This window comes from Orbicella franksi, chromosome 8 (genome assembly GCF_964199315.1).
Source record: "Orbicella franksi chromosome 8, jaOrbFran1.1, whole genome shotgun sequence".
Classification (NCBI taxonomy): domain Eukaryota; kingdom Metazoa; phylum Cnidaria; class Anthozoa; order Scleractinia; family Merulinidae; genus Orbicella; species Orbicella franksi.
The window spans coordinates 15,649,472-15,671,971 of record NC_138152.1 but is presented as its reverse complement, the minus strand read 5'-3'; the positions used below and the strand labels follow the sequence as shown (position 1 = coordinate 15,671,971).

Sequence of the window (22,500 nt, the reverse complement as noted above, 5' to 3'; positions counted from 1 at the left end):
ATTTTTGCCGACGGCTTAATTTAGCTTCGCAGTCATTTTATCGGCGGTACTGCTATACCAGTCTTCAACCAAATTAACCTGGAAATTCCCCCCAAGCATTTCGCCAAACCGAATAAATTGAACTAAAAAAACGAGGAAACACGTTGTAATCACAAGATGTAAATATTCACATAGGAACGTCAAAAGTAAATTTAGCAAATCCTGTTCGCTTCGGCTTAAAATGGTTTGTTGACCTATTTTGGTTTAAGAAATTTTTGTAGTCTAGGAAGCAGTTGTGCCAACTAACACAGAGAAAACTTCAAAACTCGCCCGGCAGTGTTTACAAATACAGTTTTTTTTTTTAAACGTGACGACGAAACTCGAGACAAAACTTGATTTGTTTACAATATGCAACTTACAACAACCTCCACAAAGCCACTCACGTGTTATTGTTATGAGCGAGATTAAACCTATGTAATTTATAAAATGCCTCACAGCATGGCTTCAAATAAGGAAGACTTTAAAAAGGAATTCCTGTTAAAAATAAGCTTATCTCGCCGAGGCAACTTCATAATTTCCATAGCAAACGCCACAACAAACGTCACTTACCTCAAGTTGGCAATTCACTTCGGCCAGTGTAAATCTTCCAGGCAGAAACTTGCAGCAAAAGTTGTGAAGACTGAACCGAACTGATCTAATCTTTTCGATAGATCAACGAATCAACCACTTTGTCCGCCTTGTTTTATGTTTTGCAATTACTCTTAACACACAGTTCTCTAGTTCGTCACCTGATTTTAATCATGTGACTTTTCTTGCTCGGCTGCACAGCACTCGACGCGCGAATTAACTTGAGCAGTTCTGTAGTCGTCGGGTATTTCGTCTCCTTTCTATAGTCCTCGTTAGCTTTGCTTCACGGCATTGTTCCGTTTTATTTCATCCCCTTTCTCTAGTCCTTGACTCGCTATAATTCACGGCAGTGTTCGGTACTGTTTCGCCTCCTTCCGCAGCGTTGGCCCGCTCTCTTTCACGATCTTCTTCGCTACTTCTTTGAATGTTAATTCTTGCTTTCTGTTTCTGTTTTATGCTTCAGTGCAACCCCATCTTTAAAACGTTAGATCAAGCTCCGCTATCATTTGTTGACAAGACAAATAGAAATGAGTTTTCTTTTCTTTAAAAATCCCGCCAAAAAAAGATGGCATCCCTCGGTTCCCCACTTTGCGTTACCGCGAGGCTCCTCTCCCCCTCCCCCAGAGTCTGTACGCTCGCTCGTACGGTGACGTCATAACCAAATTTTCTCGGCTTGATGGGTTTACCAAAATTTCTAAGGAATGGGGCTCTGCTCGCGCGCCTTCGGCGCGCGGGAGCTCCGCTATAATGCTTTGAAACAAAAATTTTTCTTTCAAATTGATTTGACAATTTTTTCCTTCGTAGAGCTTTACTTAGTTTTAGAAATTGTCCGCGAATTCTTTTTTCGACTAAAAATTACGTACGATTAGTGGCCATGAGTAAACGACAGCATTTTCTTGAAGACAGAGTGGCATGTTCTGACCACTAGCTGGAGCCGTGTTATTTCAGTCTTGACTCAGTTCAGCCACTGTTCTAAATGCATGTATATTCAACCGGCTCGCCTCTAACAAGTTGACATTTTTAGCATTAAAAGTAGTTAGTATAAATTCGAGAGCCAAGAAAAACATAATAACAACAACAAACAACAACAACAACAATTAATTTAATTTAATTAATTTAATAAGTTAATTTACTTTAATTAATTTAATAAGTTAATTTAATTTAATTAATTAATTTAATTTAATAACGGGTAGCTTCTAGAGTATAAAAACGTTCGTGCGAAAATTTATTCAATGTAGAGCATTTCTGCGGTAAGATATTGAGTACTTGGGTCAGAAATTTGAAGAATACCTAACTTGACACGGTGTAAGCGACCGTAAAACGGCCTTAAGGACGTTCGCGCGAAAATTTTCCAACATTGACCAATGTGGCCCGGGTTCAAATCCTGGACCCGGTGTTATAAGTGGGTTGAGTTTGTTGTTGGTTCTCGTCCTTGCTCTGAGGGTTTTTCTCCGGGTTGTCCGGTTTTCCTCCCTCCACAAAAATCAACATTTCTAAATTCCAAATCGATCGGGAATTCGAGGGCCACGGGTTTGTCAGTCTTGAGACTGTTGTGTGTTAGCCTCGTTAAACAAAGTCAATTAATTTAATTTAATTTAATTAATTTAATAACAACACAACCACAATAATCAAATAAACAAACTAACAAAAAATCAGGATGATATCATCAGACACATAAATCAAAAACCAAAAAAAAAAAAAAAAAATAGAAATTGCTGCCGTAAGTCCAATTAATGAGACCCTGCTGGTGTGCAATTTAGTATAAATTATTAAAGCCACACCCACACAGGGGAGGGGCAGATCTAACAGTACAAGCAAGGATATTTATATGGGTAACAACATTACAACCCCCCCTCCCCTTTGCTGGGTAGATGCAGGAAACGGAAACAAAACACTGATTATGGTGGCAAAACATGGGTGGAAGGGAAGACAGAGCCTATCTCCCCTAGAGTAGCGGCGTCTCTAGGGGAACCTATGTTACTAAGGGGACCAGAAGAGGGGTGCCCCTCTGGGAGGACAATAGGTCAGATGGTGCGATGGCACCATCCTGGAGAGATCCGGACCTATTTCCTTGGAAGTAACATAGGATGGACCAGAAGAGGGGGTGCCCTTCTGGGAGGACAGTAGGTCAGATGGTACGATGACACCATCCAGGAGAGATCCGGACCTATTTCCAAGGGTGGCCATAGCACTTACTGTGGGGCAACGTGCAGCCTAGGTTGCACTTCCCTGCCACCAAAAACCCTTTATTGACTAAGCAGCTATGGTTTACACACAATATAACAAATAGAACGTGGCAGTGAAGAAACCGAGAAGGTTCAGCAGGCGAAAGCCACCTTCTCATGAAAGGTAATTACAACCACATGGAGGAAAAAGATGGGAAAGGACAAAGCTACCAATATGCACAGGGAGGGAGGGAGGGGAAAGCGGAGAACAGCCTAGCTTGAATACTAGCTCACAACCGGGACAGGGTCAGAAAACAATGGGATTTTACTAACTGGGGATTCAGGGAGTTGGGAGGGGTATAGCACGCTGAAATCACATGAGAGCATGGTGGAAAATCACTGGGAGCTTTGTCGTAAGATTTCCCATATGGTAAAACTATTGGGTCGCATTGGACATTGACCTAAGGTTATTGCACAACGGCTAATAGGGGGAAGATAACAGAACTGGTGACAACCTTAGATGACAGCTATGATGTAGACTACAGTTTACTCGTTTTTAATCCTACTAAATTACACAATTAACGAAAAAATTCGCAGAAAGACTGAAATAGCTTACGTTTCGAATTCTCACAGTTTTTGCCAGTGTAGTTTTTTGTACAGGTACATATGTAGTCGTCAGTCTCGTAAAGCGCTTGGCAGGTTCCACCGTGCTGACATGGGTAACTTTCACAAGGACTCTGACAAGGAGGAAGCAGTTTCGGGGAATTAAGATCATTAAGATAATCTGTGGTACTTTTAGAACAAAGAGTTGCTACTAAAAGTTCACTAGCCTTGAATATAAGGGTGGGAATAAAAGGAAAGTAAACCACAATATAAATTACTTACAAAAAAGTTTGTTACTCTTCAGAAAATTCGCAATGTTTTCAGAAAACGTAAATTTAGGTTGTCAAAAAAAAAAAAAAATTCTGCGAACATCCTCGTGAAACATCGATCGGATGATCTTTGGAAATCTTCAGATATCCCCCGAAGACTTCAGAAAATTTTCGAATTACTTTTGTTAGAGGTAACCTGGAAGATTTAAAACCTTGCCAAACGGACTTGCAAGAAGTTGCAAGTAGCTTCAAATTGAACTTGTGTAGAGACTTGCGATGGGTGGCGAAACGGACTCGCAAGTTTCCTCGCAGGCACACGCAAGTCGCAATAAAAAACAAAAAACAAAACAAAACCAAAAATTCTTAAACCAGCACTGAATGTACAGTCTGATTCTCTTCGTGCTAACGTATTCATGTAATTAGCTTGGCACTCTCTTATGCAAATTCGCTTTAACTTAGCCTCATCACAAACCGCTTTTTATCTTTAATTATGTAACCTTGATAATGGCGCAAGATGCACCGAAACGTCGGTTTCTATCACTTACATTTCTTGTTTCATGTAACACAAAAGAAGAAGAAGAAGAAGAAGAAGAAGAAGAAGAAGAAGAAGAAGAACCCACACACATTTCGAAACTACGGGCTTAGTCCCGCGCGACATCTTGAAATCCCCGCAGATGTATCCTGCAAACGGTGAAAAACTTGCTTCGACTTGCAAGCTCATTTGATCTCTACTAAAGTGAGTGCAAGTCATCGCAAATCAACACAAATGCATGCGAAACGGAGTCGCAAACAGACCCAAGTTTTCAATTTGCAACTTCTTGTGGCACGTTTATTCTATTTCGTCGCGCTTTTCAAATACGCTATAAATCAGAAAAACAGAAATTATTAAAGTACGGCAGTTTTAGATTTTATACATACGATAATTAATAACACCTAACTACTCGTTTTGAGTACATGGTTTACTATTAAACAGGTAAAGATAGGTTTTTCCCTCTTCAGCTGTAACTCTCGGGACGATTAGACGGCAATTTAAGATTCAAACGCGCTTAGTTACGGACCGATAGGCGAAAATCGTCAGGAATTCTAGAAAATCACACACTTTGAAAGAACTTATAAGCACGCGTTGTTGTCAAGAGACGCACGAGGGAAAAGAAACGATTTTTTTTTTTTTTTGGATCAATTTCTTTAGGTTTTCACTTTAATAAGGGAGAAGTTCTGTCATACGAGTCAAATAACTTCATATGTTATTGAGAAAGATATTTAACGGAATTTGAAAAGCTATTTTAGTTTAATTCTGGCCACCAAATACCGCTGGATATAGAAAAAGTTCAGTACCGCTCATGACCGAGTCCAGTTTACGAGCATAAAAGGGAATTTATCTTTCCAGGATGCTCAGCGGAGTAGTAAAATGAGATCCTTGCCATGTACATGCTAAGCAATCGTCATGTGTTTTTATTATTACTATTATTATAACATGGCTACTAGTTCCTAATTCGGTTCAAAAATTGAAAGTGGAAGTGACTGATGCTAGAGTATTATAGCGGTATTTGTCAGTTTATTTTAATCATTAGGGACCAGGGGGGTGACTCCTATAAAAAATGGAGAGGGGTGCTCATCGTTCCTTCTAGGGATTTTAGGGAGCTTTTTCGGCACCTTTTAGGGTATTGAGCTCAAAACAAAATGAAGGGAGATAAGGTGTTGCTTTAAAATTGGAACCCCTCAGTGGTGAAAAAATGTTCCAAGCCACGGCTCTTGGTCCTCTAAGGGGTTGTTTCCAAGATTTCCCCCCACCCCGGGATTAGGGGCTGCAGTAATTTAAGGCTCGCCCAGTTGTAGATAACGTATATGGAAACTTAATACATGAACCATCATTTCACAGCAAAGCATTTAAAGACTGGGCTATTTACCTAATTAGTTACTTAAGATATAAGTAGCTTGCTCACCATAATGCTGTAATGATGGAACATGAGGAGCTTTGCCCAAGAAAAAAATTCTCAGCAGGATGCGTAAAATGAAACCTTGGCTTGTCACAGTGAGGCGAGAGATCTCAGTTATCACACGGCCGAAATTAATTATCTTTTTTTGATCCTGTCATGCAACAAAATAAACCAGACGCCACAATCCACGCGCGAGTCTTAATTTAAACACGAGAAGACTATGGCAATTTTCTTTCGCAAATATGCAACAAGTGAAGATGTGAAATCGAACCGACTTTTTACTTGCGGTTCTCTGATTGCTGAGCACTTTTATTGAACGCTTGCTGTTTTTGGATTCGCCGAATTTAGTCAACGGCAGAGGAAACTAAAAATAGTGACAGTAAAAGAAGAAGTGACGTTATGAAACTAAGTTTGAACGACATGGAGATAGGCTTCGTTTCTTTGTTCGTTTTCTTTAATCAGCTAAAATTTGTTAAAGCGTGCGTTAAGCATAGGTAAACTCGGTGTCGTCGGTCACATAACTTGCGTGTAACGCAAACGGTTAGTTTCCAGTACCTCGCTTGTGTCCTGGCTATTGTTTTCGGATGTCTGCAGAGGATTTGTGTACTTGCTTGTGATCGCTATTGTGTGTCAAAGGTAATTTCTTACTAACTGGGTAATATTCTACTTTGGCGGGACTTTCAAGTTTCAAAAGCATCATGTTTTTGATTTGTAACTCACTTGAAGCATCGATATGGTGGGAGACGAACCGTCGTCCTCCTCCGCGTTTAACGTTTCCAGTCTTTCAAGGGTTACAAGTTCGTCGCTTGACCCTCGAAAGCATTGGTATGTCCTTACCAAAGAAGTTTGTCGAGGTTACCCGAAGGATTTCACCAGGAATGAAATTTTTAAGTCATTTCCAAACGAGCTTCGAAGTGTGGCTCCGCGGGAACTTCAGCCCGCCAAATCGGCGTATTCAAGCGACTTCCGAAGAACGCCAAATACAGTATATGTCGGTTCGACCTTTGGTTTAATTGCCGGACTACTACGTCAAAGCGGTCGTTCAGCTCGTGGCTTTCTGAATTCAGCTGTATTCACGCCGATTGTAAATCTCCTAAACTCCATCGCCTTGGACATGGAGCACCGCGATGCCATGGACTTCGCTTTTGGCGGGAAAGCGTGCCCAGTTATTCAAGCCTCTGAGGAACTCCAAGCAGAACTGGCGGAAAAATCACGGTCAATTGAATTCCTTGAACTCAAACTAAAAAACCTTCAGGGTCAGGTTGTTGATCTTGAAACGAGTTTAAGTGATTTTTCTTCTTCAGAGCCAACATGCTGTTCGACTCCTGTCAACTCTCGTTCACCATCATCGTGCTGCAGTTCGATCGAGGAGACAAAATGCAGCCCAGACCTCGGATCGACGACCAGAAAACGACAAGTTGTAGCCAAGTGCAAGGAAGTGCTAGATTCAATCAGTGACGTCTCTGAAAAATATAAAGAATCAATTGCTTGCGTTCTAGGAAACAGTTTTATTTATGGTGATGATGCTCAGAGAGAAAACGTGAGAAACCACATCTCGGAGGTCATAAATATTGTAATGGACTCAAAGGGGTCGAAGAAAGGCTTTTCTGAGCTTCTGTCCTCAGAAACACACGCTCGTGTTTTCCAGAGCATGAGAGTTCCGGATTGGGTGCTGTTGTATTTCAAGCTGCACACAAAGTTGCCTGATTCAGCATGGCAGACGCTGCTCAATTTGACCCAAATTGGAAAGACCGGGGTGAGTGCACTTCTGGGTAATGATGAGTGACATGAAAAGCTTTCGTTCCCTTTTTCTATTTATTGTTCTTAGTTTTGTTTGCATGCTGCTGCTTTTCAGTCATTGTGATTTGCTCAATATAATGGTTATGTATTCTCCAAAAAATAAATTACCCTCATTACTTTTATCAAGGCTACTTCACAATAAAAAATGTGTGTCTAGTATAATTTATCAGTTTCACAATGTATTGAGCATTTCAATTTTACTCAGAGTGATCGCCAAAGACAACAAATCAAATATCGTAATAGCATAAGGAACTAGCTAGAAGCAAGGAAACACAAGTGACCAAATCACATATGCCAAATTGCAATTGGTTTTTTTTTTTGCATCTGATTGGCTGAGAGGGAAGCACGACCAACTTGACTTGATAAGAGATGACTGTATATAAGAGTTAAATTTATGCTTCCATTAATAGTTTCCTTCTATTTATCCTTAGCGATCCAGTGATACACCTTTACTTCTTTCAAAAAATGAAATCAAGGCTGTAAAGAAGTTAGTATTTTCTGTTGTGCGGAAAACACTGAAAATTGGTAGAGTCAATGATGCTGACTTTGAAGCATGCGATGTGGACCTACAATCTGTTCTTGTCTGGGCCATACGAGAACAGCGCCTTCATTGTTGTGACACTGAGGACCTGGAATTCAATGTTAAACTTGATGGCCGTCCTCTTGGTGGTGAGTGTATCAGTAACATATTTTAACTGGGTGTTTCATTTGTCTGCCTAACAGTATCTACTGCAGTATTTTTGATAAGATTGTGTCATTCTATGGGTTAATAATAATATGTTATGAATAGTTGGTAATAAAACTATTTATTTTTGGTATTTTGTTTTCAAGGGAAAAATCAAGTGGCTGTTGGTCTGGCCCCCATTGACTTTGCCAATAAAAGTTCTGAGAGTGCCTTGTCAGTCTACCCTATTGCTATAGGGAATTGTAAAGAGAATAGGTCAGTGACTACTGATTGTGCAATCATGAACAATTTTTTGCATTTGGATAAGAAAGTAGGCATTGAGATGTTGCTGTAAAGAAAAGAAACATTTATACATGTATTTCTCAGTCAGTTATTTAAGATGTAGTAGAAACTCTAGATAAAAAGAGTTCCCTTTCTTTCATGAGCAGCTTTAGTTGAATTTTGTGATGAATACATTTTTTTCTGTTTATTACCTTCTTTCAATTAAGGTGACGTTTAACATTTTTTTATTTTTGTCCCTATTCTTATATTAGGGCAAATCTAAAGCAATTGATTAGAAATCTTAATTGCCAGAAGAATGTGATAAAAAAACATGGCATTGTTGTGGATGGAAAAAAGTACAACATCTCTTTCACAGGTACATGTAAATAGTGATTTAAACCAGACTGATGAGAAAGGGAATGAATTTTGAAATGCTGTTATTTATTTAATGGGACATTATTTGTGTTTATTTGGGAGAAAAACTAAGTTAAAGCTATCTCATAATTTTTTACAGGGATCAATTAATTGTGCAAAAAAAGCGATGGCAAATATTGTTTGATAATTACCTTAATATTTATGGCACTGTTCAGTACCTTTAGTAACATTTTGCTGTTGTTCTAAATATCATAACAATCCTGCCATTAAATAGGGTTATATCAACATTAATACCACTGGTTCATAAGGAAATTGGACAAACTTATACAGTATGTGAAATGGTCCTTGGATATTGTTTTGCCTCATTAGCATGTGTTATGAATTGTTTCCCCTTATACGACCTTAAGTGACTCTGGACTACAAGGCTTTGCTGCTTCTCCTAAACAAAAAAGACGATGAGGATTTCCTCCTTGGTGGTAAGGGCTATGGAGTGCAGTGTTGTGCATTTTGTGATGCAATAAGGGTAAGGTTTTATATATTTACTTGTAGTTTGATGGTAACTGCATTAATTAACACTTACTTGAATTGTAAACTGCATTTTAGTATAGGGTTCAGTGACTATCTGTATCAATCATGTCAGTTATAAATTAGTACTATTATCATCAATAAAATACTTTTATTTTTGTAATCCTAGTAAACACTGAATGTTAAGACAAGGAAAATAGATATCATTATCTAGTAGCTCTTTAGCTCTTTGTGGAAAAATTTTATGTTTTTTCCAGCATTCTAAATGAGGTCAATATTTCTATTGTCCATAACTTTATTTTAGGCTTGCACTTGCCATGGAGTTGCCGTGGATGAGACATGCCTGGATTGTTTAAGATCAAAAGCTAACATTGGAAGGTGAGGGTGTTGTGAGCACAACTGACTGGTAAATATAAAATAATGGAAATTTCCAGGTTCAACATAAGCCACTGAGTGTGTATTTTTGCTCTTTTTCAGGGGTACAGGCCTTCGGGATGATCTCAATTTTCTTCTGGAGGAAGACTTGAGCAGCATAAATCTTTGCTCTCTACATTGTGAGATGTGAAATTGTGAGCAGCTTCTAGGCTCATTGGGTTTGTTTGCCTATCAAGTTGGAACCCTGGACAAGTTGAATGGTGCCTTGTCTGATTATGGGCCTGAAAACTGTAGAGGTTTTCCTAGAGTAACAGTTGAAGAACGGAAAGGACAACAAACAGCAATAGAGAGACAAAATATACATGTTGCATCTTTTTCAGGTACTGTCATCAGTCCTTTAATCTATTGTTCATCACCAATGTAATGCTGTCAGGAATATGCCAAATGAATGAACCCATTTACAGAGTGAACATAATTTATAACTTTGTGAACATAATTGCATACAGTCTTAGGAAACAACTTTTTCAATTTTCACTCCGATTGCAATGTGAAGGTCATGGAGTAGTATACATACTTGTGCCATTTTATGACACTGATGCAAGTTTGGTGGTCGGTATTTAAAGTCAAGGTAAATTCTTTATCAGGTTCGATGGAGAGAGAAGTTCTTAAAAACTTTGAAGAAATTGTAGCAAGGTCACTCCCCCTTGAGAAAGTTGCCCATTACTATGAGGAATGTTCTGGAGCTGCAAGAGACGTTCTGCTAAACTATGTCACCTTTTTTGAACAGAGGATATCGGTGGGTTAACTCATACATGTAGCAAGATTTTAAATATCTTACGTTACTGAGCAGAATTTAATGCTTTATATCATTTTAATACACATAATTTCAGGTTGGGTTGAGATGACTCGTAAGGGAATAAATAATTATGCTTTACAATAAAAACTTACAATGTAATTAACAATGTCCTTATTTGTAGTTTGTAGATGAGATACTCGACCGGGGAACCTTTGTTAGAGACTATGGTGTGCGGCAAGAAACAATTAACCTCGATGACACAAAAGGTGAAAGGACATCTCAACGAAGCTCATTAGCTTACTATATTTATAAATTGTTCACTTAATAATTTTTTATTTACTCATCAGCCTATTCAATATTCGTAACTTTCTCAAGATCTGAAATTGTTCTTAATGGAGCTACAGTTCAGTCAAGGCTTCTTTGCCTAAATTTTCAAGTTTCTCATTTCATTTGTAATCAAATTGAATTTCCCTCATGCTTGACCACCTATGTCTTGGATTACTCCTACCTATTTGATGTTTGTTTACCCTGGGAAACTATTATTTTAAGGTTTCCTTACCAGTTGGGATTCTTAATATAGTCGAACCTCCTGTAAGCCACCACCCAAAATGTGAAGCCTAGGTGGTCGCTTATGGTAGGTGGTCGCTTATGAGAGCTTAGACCATAATGGGTCAAAAGTTTTCCTCATTAGAATATGATAACTGCCGACACTTAACCCATGAACGAATGCCGATGCAATGTTTTATTCATGTGAAAGTCAATTTCGAGAAAAACATCTGGTTCTTCCCATTGAGAAATTGAGATAATGCTACAACACCTTATCCAATTTATGCTCTACTATCTGTCAAATGGTTGCTTACCGGAGGTTAAAAACAAAGGAAAATTTCAAACTTTTAGCTCTAAAAGTAGTCGCACTCACTAAAAAGAGGTTTCAAATATACCGATTTGACTTGGAAACTTTTGGTATTTTGGAAAACTGGTCACTGAGGAGAGGTGATTGCTTACGAGAGGTGGTCGCAACCAGAGTTTGGACTGTAGTTTATGTTACATTTGAAATATTTGTTTATTTATTTACAGTGGCCCAATTAGCACATTTAATAGTGCTAAATACATTTGACACTTAAATAAAGTTATTATTATTATAATTATTTAAAGTAAATTTCACACATTGTAATCTTGATGTAGATCCTTTATGCAAGAACCTTTACCCACATAAAGTCATCTGTCTCTCAACCCAAGGCTATGAATGGCTGGAAACAAACATAATCAGGGAAACCTTGGGTTGCTCCAGACTACAACAAATTGGTCCATTATATTCCCATTAAATGCTTACACTGACAATCTGTTGGATTCTTTCTGTTTTTGGCTGTAAGAACTTAAAGTGTTCTTGGAGAACCTAAAGGAGAACTGGATTAAAAGACAAAAAGAAGTCGAAGAAAGATTCCTGGAGCTGGAAGAACAGTGTGGCAATGAGGAACCCCTACCCAAGAAGAGGAAAAGAGGGAAGAAGAAAAAACTCATGGAAGACCACACTGATCCCTTCGCAAATTATGCAGCCCAACTTCAAATTGAATTTTTTGTCAAGGTAAACTTGTAGCTAACTTTGACATGCAAGTAGGTTGCATACACTCAATTGAGTCATTCACTTATAAAAATGCCTGACTGGAAAATCAGTGTTGTTCAATAACCAACATTGTCAACTGAAAGATTAGCAGTTTTATTTGGGAAGAAACAAAAAGTTTAACTGCAGCAGTTGTAACTTTATTTGACTAATACTTAACTGATGAAAGAATGAAGGATGCGAATACAGCCATAACACTACTGGAAAAATTAGCTGAAAAAATTTCAGGCTCTAAATGGGATTCGAAACCATGACCTTTGCATTACTGTTGCAATGCTCTACCAACTGAGCTGTCAAAGCCACATGAGAGCGGTCGTGTGTGGGTTGGGCCCTATATGTTCAGTGGACGTAATACTCAGCTGAACTTTTTTCATGTCATTTTTCCAGTAATGTTATGGTTGCATTCGCATCCTTCATTCTTTCATTATTTAATTGCTACTGTTGGACATCTATTACCATGTAATACTTGTCAGGTTTGCTGTGATTGGAGGGAAATTGCCCACACAATGCGTGACAGAGTGTTCGAAGACCATGAAGAGCAGTTGATTGATATCCATGATGTGAAGGTATTATTTTTTATATTGAAAACAATTATTATTCTCTTACGAAGCTGTTGTGGCCATAGCCCTTGGTCCATATACACACTTGCTTAAACTTTTCTTGAGTTTGTTTGAATTAACTGAAAATGGTAGGATATCACCTTTATGAACTAAGTTATTCAATACATACAGTGGTTTAAGTCCATTTTTGTTTTAAGCATTGCATCTAGACTTGACAGGTATGAAACTGGTTTGTGCAGAAATATTCAGGAATGATCAGTTACTCTTACTAAATCCAACAAGGTTAATAGGCTGATAGAAAATAATTTCAACCATAGCTTTTCTACACTGGAATGCTAAAGCTGTATGTTACTGTCAAAAACTACATGCTTTTCTGTAGTGTCAAAATTATTGTGTATACAGTTAAAAATTTTACAGGTAGAGAGGGTTACCCATCTTTGATAATTTAATTTCTTATTACATTCTTGTTTTCTTTTGCTATACTCTCTAGTGCAAGGAGTGGGGCTTTTTGTTGAAAATGCTATTTGCACTACACCTTGGCACTGGTGATTATGGGCACCTTGTCATAGATCACAGTGCTATGCTCCTACGGCACTTTAGGTCCTTCTATAAATATTCTGGCCAAGGCTTTGAGGCTTCTCACAAGCTACACAGACAATTGTATTCTAAGGCAACAAATTCATTCATCATCCTTGTCGTCATTATCATAACTGTTATCAGTATTAATTATAGTTATTTTACTTATTATAGTCCAGTCACACTAGTTTCAGTCACTTTTATTTCTGAATACTCCCTAGAGTGTCTGTTGAGGCCATAATGATATAGAATCAAGTTTAAATGAAAGTAAAATAAGTTGTAATATCAAATAAATTGGGTTTGAAAACATTTTCTCTTCCTATAGTGAATCAAATTCTCACGCATTGGTATGCAACCATGCTGCTGTCGTTGAGATATTCATTCCAACAAGCTGAAAATTGCATTATGGCCAGTAAGTATTAAAAACCGAATTATGTGCCATGGATATTTTGTAATACTACATCAATAGATTAACTCCTTGTGTGCATTTTACACATGGAGATAAAAGGAAACCAAGTAAATAAACACTGAATTTAATTACACGTATATCTTAATGCAAAGTTTGTGACATAATTGTGTAACATTAGCATTTGCTAGCATGCAATGTTAATTCGAAACAGGTATGGTTTTCACTCCCTCAAGCACTATCTTTTCTTTTGTTTTTTGTTTTTTTTTTCATTCTTAGGAAAGAAAACATTTACCTACCGTGGATGTGGCTGGAAAAGTGCTGGTCATGAAATGAGATCTTGGACAGGAGCTATGAAAACTTGGGTTCAAGTAATCAATAATTTATTTGAGCAAATGTTTGGAAGTGATGTTTGGACCCAGTTCTGTCTCTCTTGGGTAGTCAGTCCTGTTTGGGCTGTTGTTATCTGAAGACAAAGACCTGTTTTTGTTTTTTCCTTATCCCCCCACTGTTTTTCCACCTCATGGTCCGTACCTTGTCGTGGTGAGGTGGCTTGTGTGCCTCAGTGACCTGTTTGAAGCAAATCCAGTGAAAGATACAGTTCCTTGATATACTAAATCAATTGAAAGGTAGAGGCCAGACTAAAACGGACCATCCTTTCTTAAATGCCTTTGAGTAAATTTCAGACAGATTTTAATCAGTTGGAATTCTATATGCCCTGGTCTGAAGTGGACCTATTTATAACATCCGACAATCACTTCAAACCATTAACCTGATAAGAGGATACCAAGGCCTTTTTATAAGAGATGTCAGAATTGAAGCCTGGAATACCTGGCATAATAGACCCAAACAGAAGGAGGTATGATAGTTTTTTTCTGCTTTCCCTTTCACAAACATTTAATGTTCTGTTTGTTTAATTTATAACAATATTGTGATTTCTTACTCTGTATTGTTTCTATCGAGCAGTTTGTTATACTTGGGCTGTTGTTATTTAAGGGCATCATCATCATCATCACTATCATCATCATCATCATCATCATCATCATCATTTCTTTTAACCCAGTTCTGTCTCTCTTGGGTAGTCAGTCCCATTTGCATGGGCTGTTGTTATCTGAAGAACAGAACTTTTCTTTATTTTATTTTATTTTTTTTACCCAGTTCTGTCTCTCTTGGGTAGTCAGTCCTGGTTTTTAGGCTGTTGTTATCTGAAGAACAGAACTTTTCTTTATTTCAATTTTATTTTTTTTACCCAGTTCTGTCTCTCTTGGGTAGTCAGTCCTGGTTTTGGGGCTGTTGTTATCTGAAGAACAGAACTTTTATTTTATTTTATTATTTATTTATTTTTTTTTTATCCAGTTCTGTCTCTCTTGGGTAGTCAGTCCTGGTTTTGGGGCTGTTGTTATCTGAAGAACAGAACTTTTATTTTATTTTATTATTTTATTTTCTTTCCCCAGTTCTGTCTCTCTTGGGTAGTCAGTCCTGGTTTTGGGGCTGTTGTTATCTGAAGAACAGAACTTTTATTTTTTTATTATTACTATTATTTTATTTTCTTTCCTCAGTTCTGTCTCTCCTGGTCAGAACCTGTTACATGCAGCACTCTTTAGTTTTATAATTTAACATTTTGTGTCCATTTCAGTCATTTTAATAATGTGGCAACTCTTTTAGGTCGCAAAGCAATGCAAAGTTGGCTGTTGTTAGCAAGAGTACTTATGAGGTATGAGAGCTGTTGGTATATACTTAAAGTTTTATTTTTGACAGACAAATGTTCCCTTAATCTTAAATTGTGTGGAATCCGGTAGAAGGAGACTGCTCCTTTCTGGATAGGTATTTTCAATCAAACTTGCACTTTCGAAACATAAAATCTGAGTGTCAACTTTCCGTGGTTATTGCTCGAAAACAGTTCATGCCACCAGATGACCCCAAACTCTCTGGTTGCTCTTCCTTCACCAGGTCCGACAACCATTTGAACTGGACGAAAAGTTGGCCGTCCCACGTCTTGCTCTCTCTTTGGCTGCCTCTAGTGCTTCTCTAGCATTTTGCGGTTCGTGTCTTTCCTCTACCTCCTTGTTTCGCAGGTAAGTCTTCTTAAGGTTTAAAGGAATGGCACTTTGTTGACCGAGGGCAGGTTACAGTATCATTCAGGTCGTGGTCTCTGTATTGGAACACATTGAACTTTTCCCTCCAAACGGGGGGACGTAGGTGCCTCTTTTCTCTGCCGCTGTTATAAATGCATTTGGCATGTTAGCTAACAAAATTTGGACGTACTCTTCCAGTACATAGTACCTTTCAACGCGACTCCATTTCCCTTAAACAAATATAGATATTGTACAACGCTATATTCATCATTTTCTCTGGTAACATCATTGGTTCTTGAGAACAAAACAATTTACCGCTTCAATCCTATTCGCTAGTTTGGAAGTTTCTCAGTCAAGAGAAGTAAGATAATGATAGTAAAACGTAGTCACTCCATTGCCACAGAAATTTTGCGATTCCGTTGTAAAGATTGGAGAAACAGAGGGGAAGTAAATGCAAGCATACTTACCGGCGGCCTTTGGATGTACCGGTAGACAGGAATTAATACTGTCCACAATGCCACTTATCCCCTGTTTGTAGCTTGAAGACCTTCACCCTCTTCTAATCCTTGAAGGTAGCCGTATGACCTCCTGACCATTGTAAAACGGCAGAAATGTCACCGAATGCGCATCAATATGATGTTTTGCCTTTCTGTGTCGAAATAACGCAGTAGTATTAAATTCGGACGGACAAATCGTAGCGCGTTTTAAAAACAGCCACAGAAACAGCCATGTTTGCAAGAATGGTGAGAATCTCTGCGACTTAAAAACCTTGTAATAGCTTTTCATCATGCTTTTCATTAACTTATTTACACATAGGCTTGCTGTGATGGAACAAAGCTCTTTCAACAATGATCAATCGGTGAATAGCTGAATAGTGTGTGAAATAGGGGATGGTTTTCCGGCAAATATAGCTGCTTCCTGAGTTCTTTTTGCTCCACCAATCGTATACATTTAATATCCATTACACGTGCTTGCCAAACGCTTTCCGTCTCTCACTTTGGAAAGATCGCCCGTGAAATCAATTTTTCAACGATAGCTGTGAATAGTTTTTCATCTTGCAAATAATCGGTTCTTCCACTTATTGCTTCGTAAATTTTTAGCGTATTCATCCTTAATGGCTCGAAACAAACGGAAAACGATCAAAGATCCAGAAAAGTTGAAGAAAATTCGGAAAGAAGCAAAGAAAAGGTGGAGACAAAAGAAGGCTCAAGAAAAAGCTTTGAAGGCAGCGGCAGCCATCGCCGGCAACTCGGCAACTATTGGCAAAAAGGAAGAACAAGTGGTTAGGTCTGTGCGAGAAGTAGCGGAGCAGAAGGTTGAAGAAAAAACCATGAAAACAGCGGCAGCCATCGCCGGTAACTCAGGAACTATTGGTAGAAAAGAAGATCGAGTAGTAACGTCTGTGCGAGAAGTAGCGGAGCAGAAACGTGGCGAACCTGCTAACCCGCCGCGAAGACGAGTCGACGTCCAACACCACGTTAAAGAGATCAATCCCTCGTTAGTCGTGCGGACAGAAAAATTTCTTGGATCAGGAACATTTGGAAACTGTTATCTCGCTTATTACCGAGATCTGCTTGTGGCTGTAAAAGAGTTCAAGTCTGTGAAAAAGTGGAGCACTAACGACCTCAAAAAAGAAGTACGCCAGGAAGCGAGAATGATCAGCTACCTCGGAGATCACAGTGGCGTGCCTTTGCTATTTGGTGTAATAACTAAGAGCGAGCCGCTTCGGCTTATTACAAAGTTTCATGGCCGAAAACATAGAAGCCTGACCTTGTCCAGTGCCACTAGAAGAAAAAATTATCTGGACAAACCTGGTTGGCTCGGTGTGTTAACAAAAATCATCGAAGCGCTCATGCACATACATTCGTGCGGTATCCTGCACAACGATTTGAAAGCGAACAACGTCCTGCTCGAGGAACGAGAGAACGGGTCAGTAAACCCGGTAATTATAGATTTTGGCAAAGCACGCTTTGCGTCTGATACAAAGCCTGCGGTGGCTGTAACAATTTCCAAAAGAGAGGAGTACCAGAAGCGCTACCCTCATATTGCGCCCGAAATCGTGTGTGGAACTGGGATGCAAAGCTATAAATCAGACACATTTTCATTTGGAAGAATCGCCCTTGCTGTACTGGATTTGCTACCCACAGCAACTGCTCGATCAATTAAGATGGCCAAATCGGCTTTAAACGATGATCCTGAACAGCGTCCCTCGTTAAAGGAACTGCTTAGCGTCCTTTAAAGATTTGTCAATTGAAGTAAAGAAACTCAGTCGTTCTCAAATAGTTAAACAGGCCAGTATGAAGTAATTTTGTAAATATGTCTTATAGTGCCCTCGTTAGTTTACGTTTTCCTTTTTAGATGAAGAACCTCATATTGAAAATGTTACCGCTGGAATAGTGATATTTACGGATTATCTGTGTTTCTCTTCAAAGACTGTGCTTTCAGTTTAGTGTTGCGAATAGAGAATCATCACGTTACTATTAAGTTTTTTCGATGAGCAATGAAAGTACTGTTTCCGGTTATTTAGAATTCGACTTGTAAAGATATATATTCTTTTTTATCAGAGAGCGACATGCTTTTAATACCACTAGTTGTATATGTCTCCGAGGAACAGCGGCATTAACTAATTATTAAAAGTGTTTTTAGAGAGTAAATAATACGTGGTTTATGAGAGTTTTATCCAGTGACACCAACGCCGCGAAGACAAACGTGACCAAATTTCTCCTCGCAACATACAGTTACAGCCACGCGTGTTGATGTCTGGAAACCATTTGTTTTCATGTCATGAGATACTTAATTAAATTGGTTCGTGTTTCTTTCGGCATGCATTTGACCGCCGATAAGTGCGAAAAAAGTAATTACTGGAAATTCCTAGGGGACACCAAGAGCGTAGTAAACGTGTTAAATACGGTGTTCTCTGTCAGTTAATGATAAGCCATGGAGGAGAATTTCTCCTTCTTAGCCTAATTTGCATATTTTTTTTCGGAGGGCAAAGCTCGTCATGTATGATTCGCTTTGAACTTGTCAGATGCATTGTACTTGTCAGTTGGAAGTAAGTCACAGGATATGTTTCCGTTTGGTAGATGCAGCACTCCAGTGTTCGCGGAAAAACAGCGATCGTTTTTTACGCATCGCAGCAGGCATTGCCTTCCCGTTTGGACAGTGACACCTTCGATTTTTGGAACGTCAAGGACATGATAAAAATGTTCTATGAACTGTGCATATCTCAGTGGCTTGTTCGGGTGGCGTTGAGGACCGGCCAAGTCACTGGCATCACAGAAGCCAGCATCTAAAATCTGAAACGTGAAGTAGATAAAAGTATTCGCTGATAAAAGCACGAATACATTCATGGCTAACAACAGGATGTATTGAATATAATGACTTGGTCTCAACTTCACAGATATACTTAACACCCTAACATCATTTATTAATAGCGCTTTTAAAGAATGATGTCTATGAATTAATTTGTGTTTATTAACAATACTTTTTGCGACAAGTTCCAAAACATAACAGTCGGGGTTTCAATATAATGATCTTACGATTGATTGGAAGTCGCAGACGAGTTGTACTCAAGTTTAATTTCACTTTTTTTATATTTAAGGGATGGCTTACATGTATATTGGGAATAACATTGGAAAGTGAGGAACACTGAGCAACCGAACAGAGTGAAAAAAGTGCAGTGCGAAAAAATGAAATTGAAATTTTCGTCGTTAGCTACATGAAGAAATGTCTTGACGTCTGAAATTAACATGAAATGTATTCTTGTGGCCTGAAAGTATTGCTGACAGGTTGTGCCCAACTTTAATTTCAATAATTTGCCCTACTTTATGGAAAGCATAACTGTGTCCTTTTAAGGCTGATATATTTCTATTTAATTAAATAACACGGCAATGAATAATAAATAATCGCAAAGACTCAAAATTGCAAAATTTTCGCAGATATGAATATTAAATTCCCTTAAAGTCTTTGAACTGACAGAGAATAATATTGCGATGGTTTCCTGTAATGCCAGCCGCTTATCAGTATGTCGTCGATGAGTTGTGTTTAACTATTTTTCTAATTTAAACAACTTTATAAAAAGTATAACTCATTGTTGGTAAGGCTATGCAGTTATCTTTCTACTGAAATGTAAAAAGTAATTAATTATTAATACAGGCAATGAGTAAAAAATTCTGAAAGTTTCTCAGAGGGCTGGATGGTAAATTTCTGAAAATTCTTCGAATATGTCGAATTGTTTATTTGTCACATATTTAACACTTTTCTGAAGTTAAGTACAACCAGGAGCCATAATCAGGGACGGAGACCGTAAGCGCGCGCCATTTCTAGTATCGGGGCTGTCCCTCTGATATGGGAATATTTTTCTATTTTTAGAACAAATTGCGCCATCCCGTGCGGCACACGCGCGTACATGCTGCGAGGATTTTTGCGGATGTAGCGCTGGTAAATGGCGTCCGAAATTCCCGAAATGTTTGATGCTTTTGGCCCAAAGCACAATACTTTCATGTCCGTTGGAATTTTGCTTCAGTGTTTTCGTCGTATAGGTCGGTAATACGGGCAGCATTTTTCTTCAACTTGTCTCGCAACATTGTTGCATTGCAAGTTGAAACCCTCTGTTGCGTATTACCACGTTTGTGACCAACTTGTCTCGCAGCAAAATACAGCGTTGCAGGTTGAGGCAACATGTTGCGCAAAGTAGACTCGAGCTCTACTTTCTGTAACAAATTTTTGTTTTGCTGCTCGTATTACCACTGAAGCTACAACTTTTCTCGCAACAAATTTGAATTCAACGCTTCTAATTGGCTGTCACGAAGCGCGGGAAATAAAAACATGGCGGACGGTGAAGACGAGCCTGAATTCGAAGTAGACCAGCAACTCTCGGAAAGTCATAAATTTGCCCTGTACAAAGACCTCGAGGGCTATCATAGTCTTTGGGACACCTCGTTTGTCCCTTCAAAACAAGCAGCAAAAAAGACAAAAGGCTTGGAAGAACTGTCGCAAAAATACGACTTTTCGCCTAGCTTCATACTGAGAGAACTTCGCTGGCACTGAAAATTAAGAATAAAATGACGGCTAGAAGTCGAAGTGGAAGTTCGTGGAAACGCTAAATTATTTGAAAGAAGAAGCCAGCTTTATTTACACATGATTGACCAATTATACGTGTAGAATTCCGCAGACTTGCAACACTGTACTTTGCTTCGAGACAAGTTGGTCACAAACGTGGTAATACGTGCAACAGAGTGTTTCAACTTGCAATGCAACAATGTTGCGAGACAAGTTGAAGAAAAATGTTGCCCGTATTACCGGACCTTAAGTTGCTCCAGTTTGAGTGAAGTAAGACAGTGTCAAATTTAGTTATGTGCCGCTTTATATCACTGAACAAGTTGTGTTCCGCAGCTTCTTTTACAACGGCTCCACATTACTCCACTCTAAGTTTCACATATGTTGAAGATTAACAGTTTCTCCAAAACACAGCAAAACACTAGTTGGATATATTTGAATATAGCAGCGTTTCAGGACTTCAAAGTTTCCCTCCTCTTGCCACGCGCTTGCGAGGATTTTACCAGAGTCTATCTCGACCGAACAGTTAAAAAAAAAAAAAAAATTGCAAGTTTGAGTTTCGCCTGAATTGTAAGCAAGTGAACGCTTGATGTTTTTTCAAGGCCCAATAAGCGACAATAAAGTTATGTCTGTAGATACTGCTCAGTTTTGTTTGTGTAAAAATCCATTAAATTGACTGTTGGCGATGAATAAGAGCGCCCGTCGATGCGTGTTTTCTACAGTCAGTAAAACATGACAAACTGGATTTCCCCACTTTCGAGTGAAAACGTACATCGAACTCATGTATCTCTGGTTTTTAAATATGTTTAAGGTTGATAAATGTTTGAGAACATATTAAAAGCTGAGCTGAAAATATGTGAATACAGCAGAAATAATCAGCTTTCTGTAATCAACTCGAATAGTCACGGTACGTACTCGACTAAAGATTTCGATTTTGTTGGTTGAGTTATCAAAACTCCTTGTCTATTTTATTTTCGCAGTGTAAAATTTCACTATGTTAAAGCAACACTCATGATGTTAGTAGCCTTTTGGCGTTGGTAAAAATTGTTGCAGCATCTCGGCACAAAAGACAGCGAAAGAAATCTTTGTCAAGATTTGTTGACAATTGAAAACACCGGCTCGGGCTTGAAAGTGCACGCGCTGCACCATGCAAATGAGCTACTTGTACGCGTCTGAAAAAGGGCAATATTCACACAACTAGATAATCAAAAACGGCTTAAATGAAGCAACTGCTTATGTGAATAAAAGAAACTTTACTTTCAAGATAAAATTTTGTCTTTCAAGTAACCAAGACCTAATTCTGTATGAAGGTGATTCGAATTTTTAACGCGCAACCAGTAAAATACCCCATTTTAAGAGCCTGCTGACGCGTAAACAAGCACGGTGACCCCATTTTTTTTATTGTGTTTTTTAATGTTCCTATCATGAATATTAATTATGCCAAGTTTCAAAAAAGAAAAAAAATTAAAAATACAAAATAAAAATTGATAGTAGAACAACTTCAAGGGAATTACCTTAAAAAACATCTCAAAAACATTTTTCACTCCGTCTTCCTTAAGTCATGTAAATGGTGTGCGACCGAAATACTTGCAGATACAGTGGAACCTCCATTTAACGAACCTCTATTTAACGAAGTCCTCGATATAACGAACGATATTCTAGGTCCCGGCCAAAGTTACAGTAAAATGTATGGAATAGAACCTCGATATAACGAACCTCGATATAACGAATTCCTCGATATAACGAACATAATCCGGAAGCCCAAACGTAAAATCTACCTCGATATAACGAATTACAGTGTCAACAC

General features: G+C 38.5%; 2 protein-coding genes and 1 pseudogene across 3 annotated transcripts; 2 read left to right on the top strand and 1 right to left on the bottom strand.

Moving 5' to 3' along the window:
- Positions 1–3,349: 3,349 nt before the first annotated feature.
- Positions 3,350–18,985, bottom strand: LOC145494190 (coagulation factor X-like). Its single transcript, XM_081473647.1, has 3 exons — positions 18,639–18,985; positions 5,587–5,608; positions 3,350–3,508 (listed from the first exon to the last, which is right to left on the bottom strand). Exons 1-3 carry the CDS (start codon positions 18,983–18,985, stop codon positions 3,350–3,352), a joined length of 528 nt encoding a protein of 175 aa, XP_081329773.1.
- On the top strand, positions 5,613–15,777 carry LOC145494703 (uncharacterized; annotated as a pseudogene). Its single transcript, XR_014050290.1, has 13 exons — positions 5,613–7,336; positions 7,812–8,049; positions 8,212–8,320; positions 8,599–8,702; positions 9,109–9,224; positions 9,531–9,604; positions 9,704–9,981; positions 10,246–10,397; positions 10,579–10,663; positions 11,771–11,982; positions 12,492–12,584; positions 13,069–14,419; positions 15,226–15,777. The product of XR_014050290.1 is annotated as an uncharacterized LOC145494703 (transcript).
- On the top strand, positions 15,874–17,973 carry LOC145494776 (uncharacterized). Its single transcript, XM_081474348.1, has one exon. The coding sequence runs from the start codon at positions 16,750–16,752 to the stop codon at positions 17,872–17,874; it is 1,125 nt and encodes a 374-aa protein (XP_081330474.1). The 5' UTR covers positions 15,874–16,749; the 3' UTR covers positions 17,875–17,973.
- Positions 18,986–22,500: the final 3,515 nt, after the last annotated feature.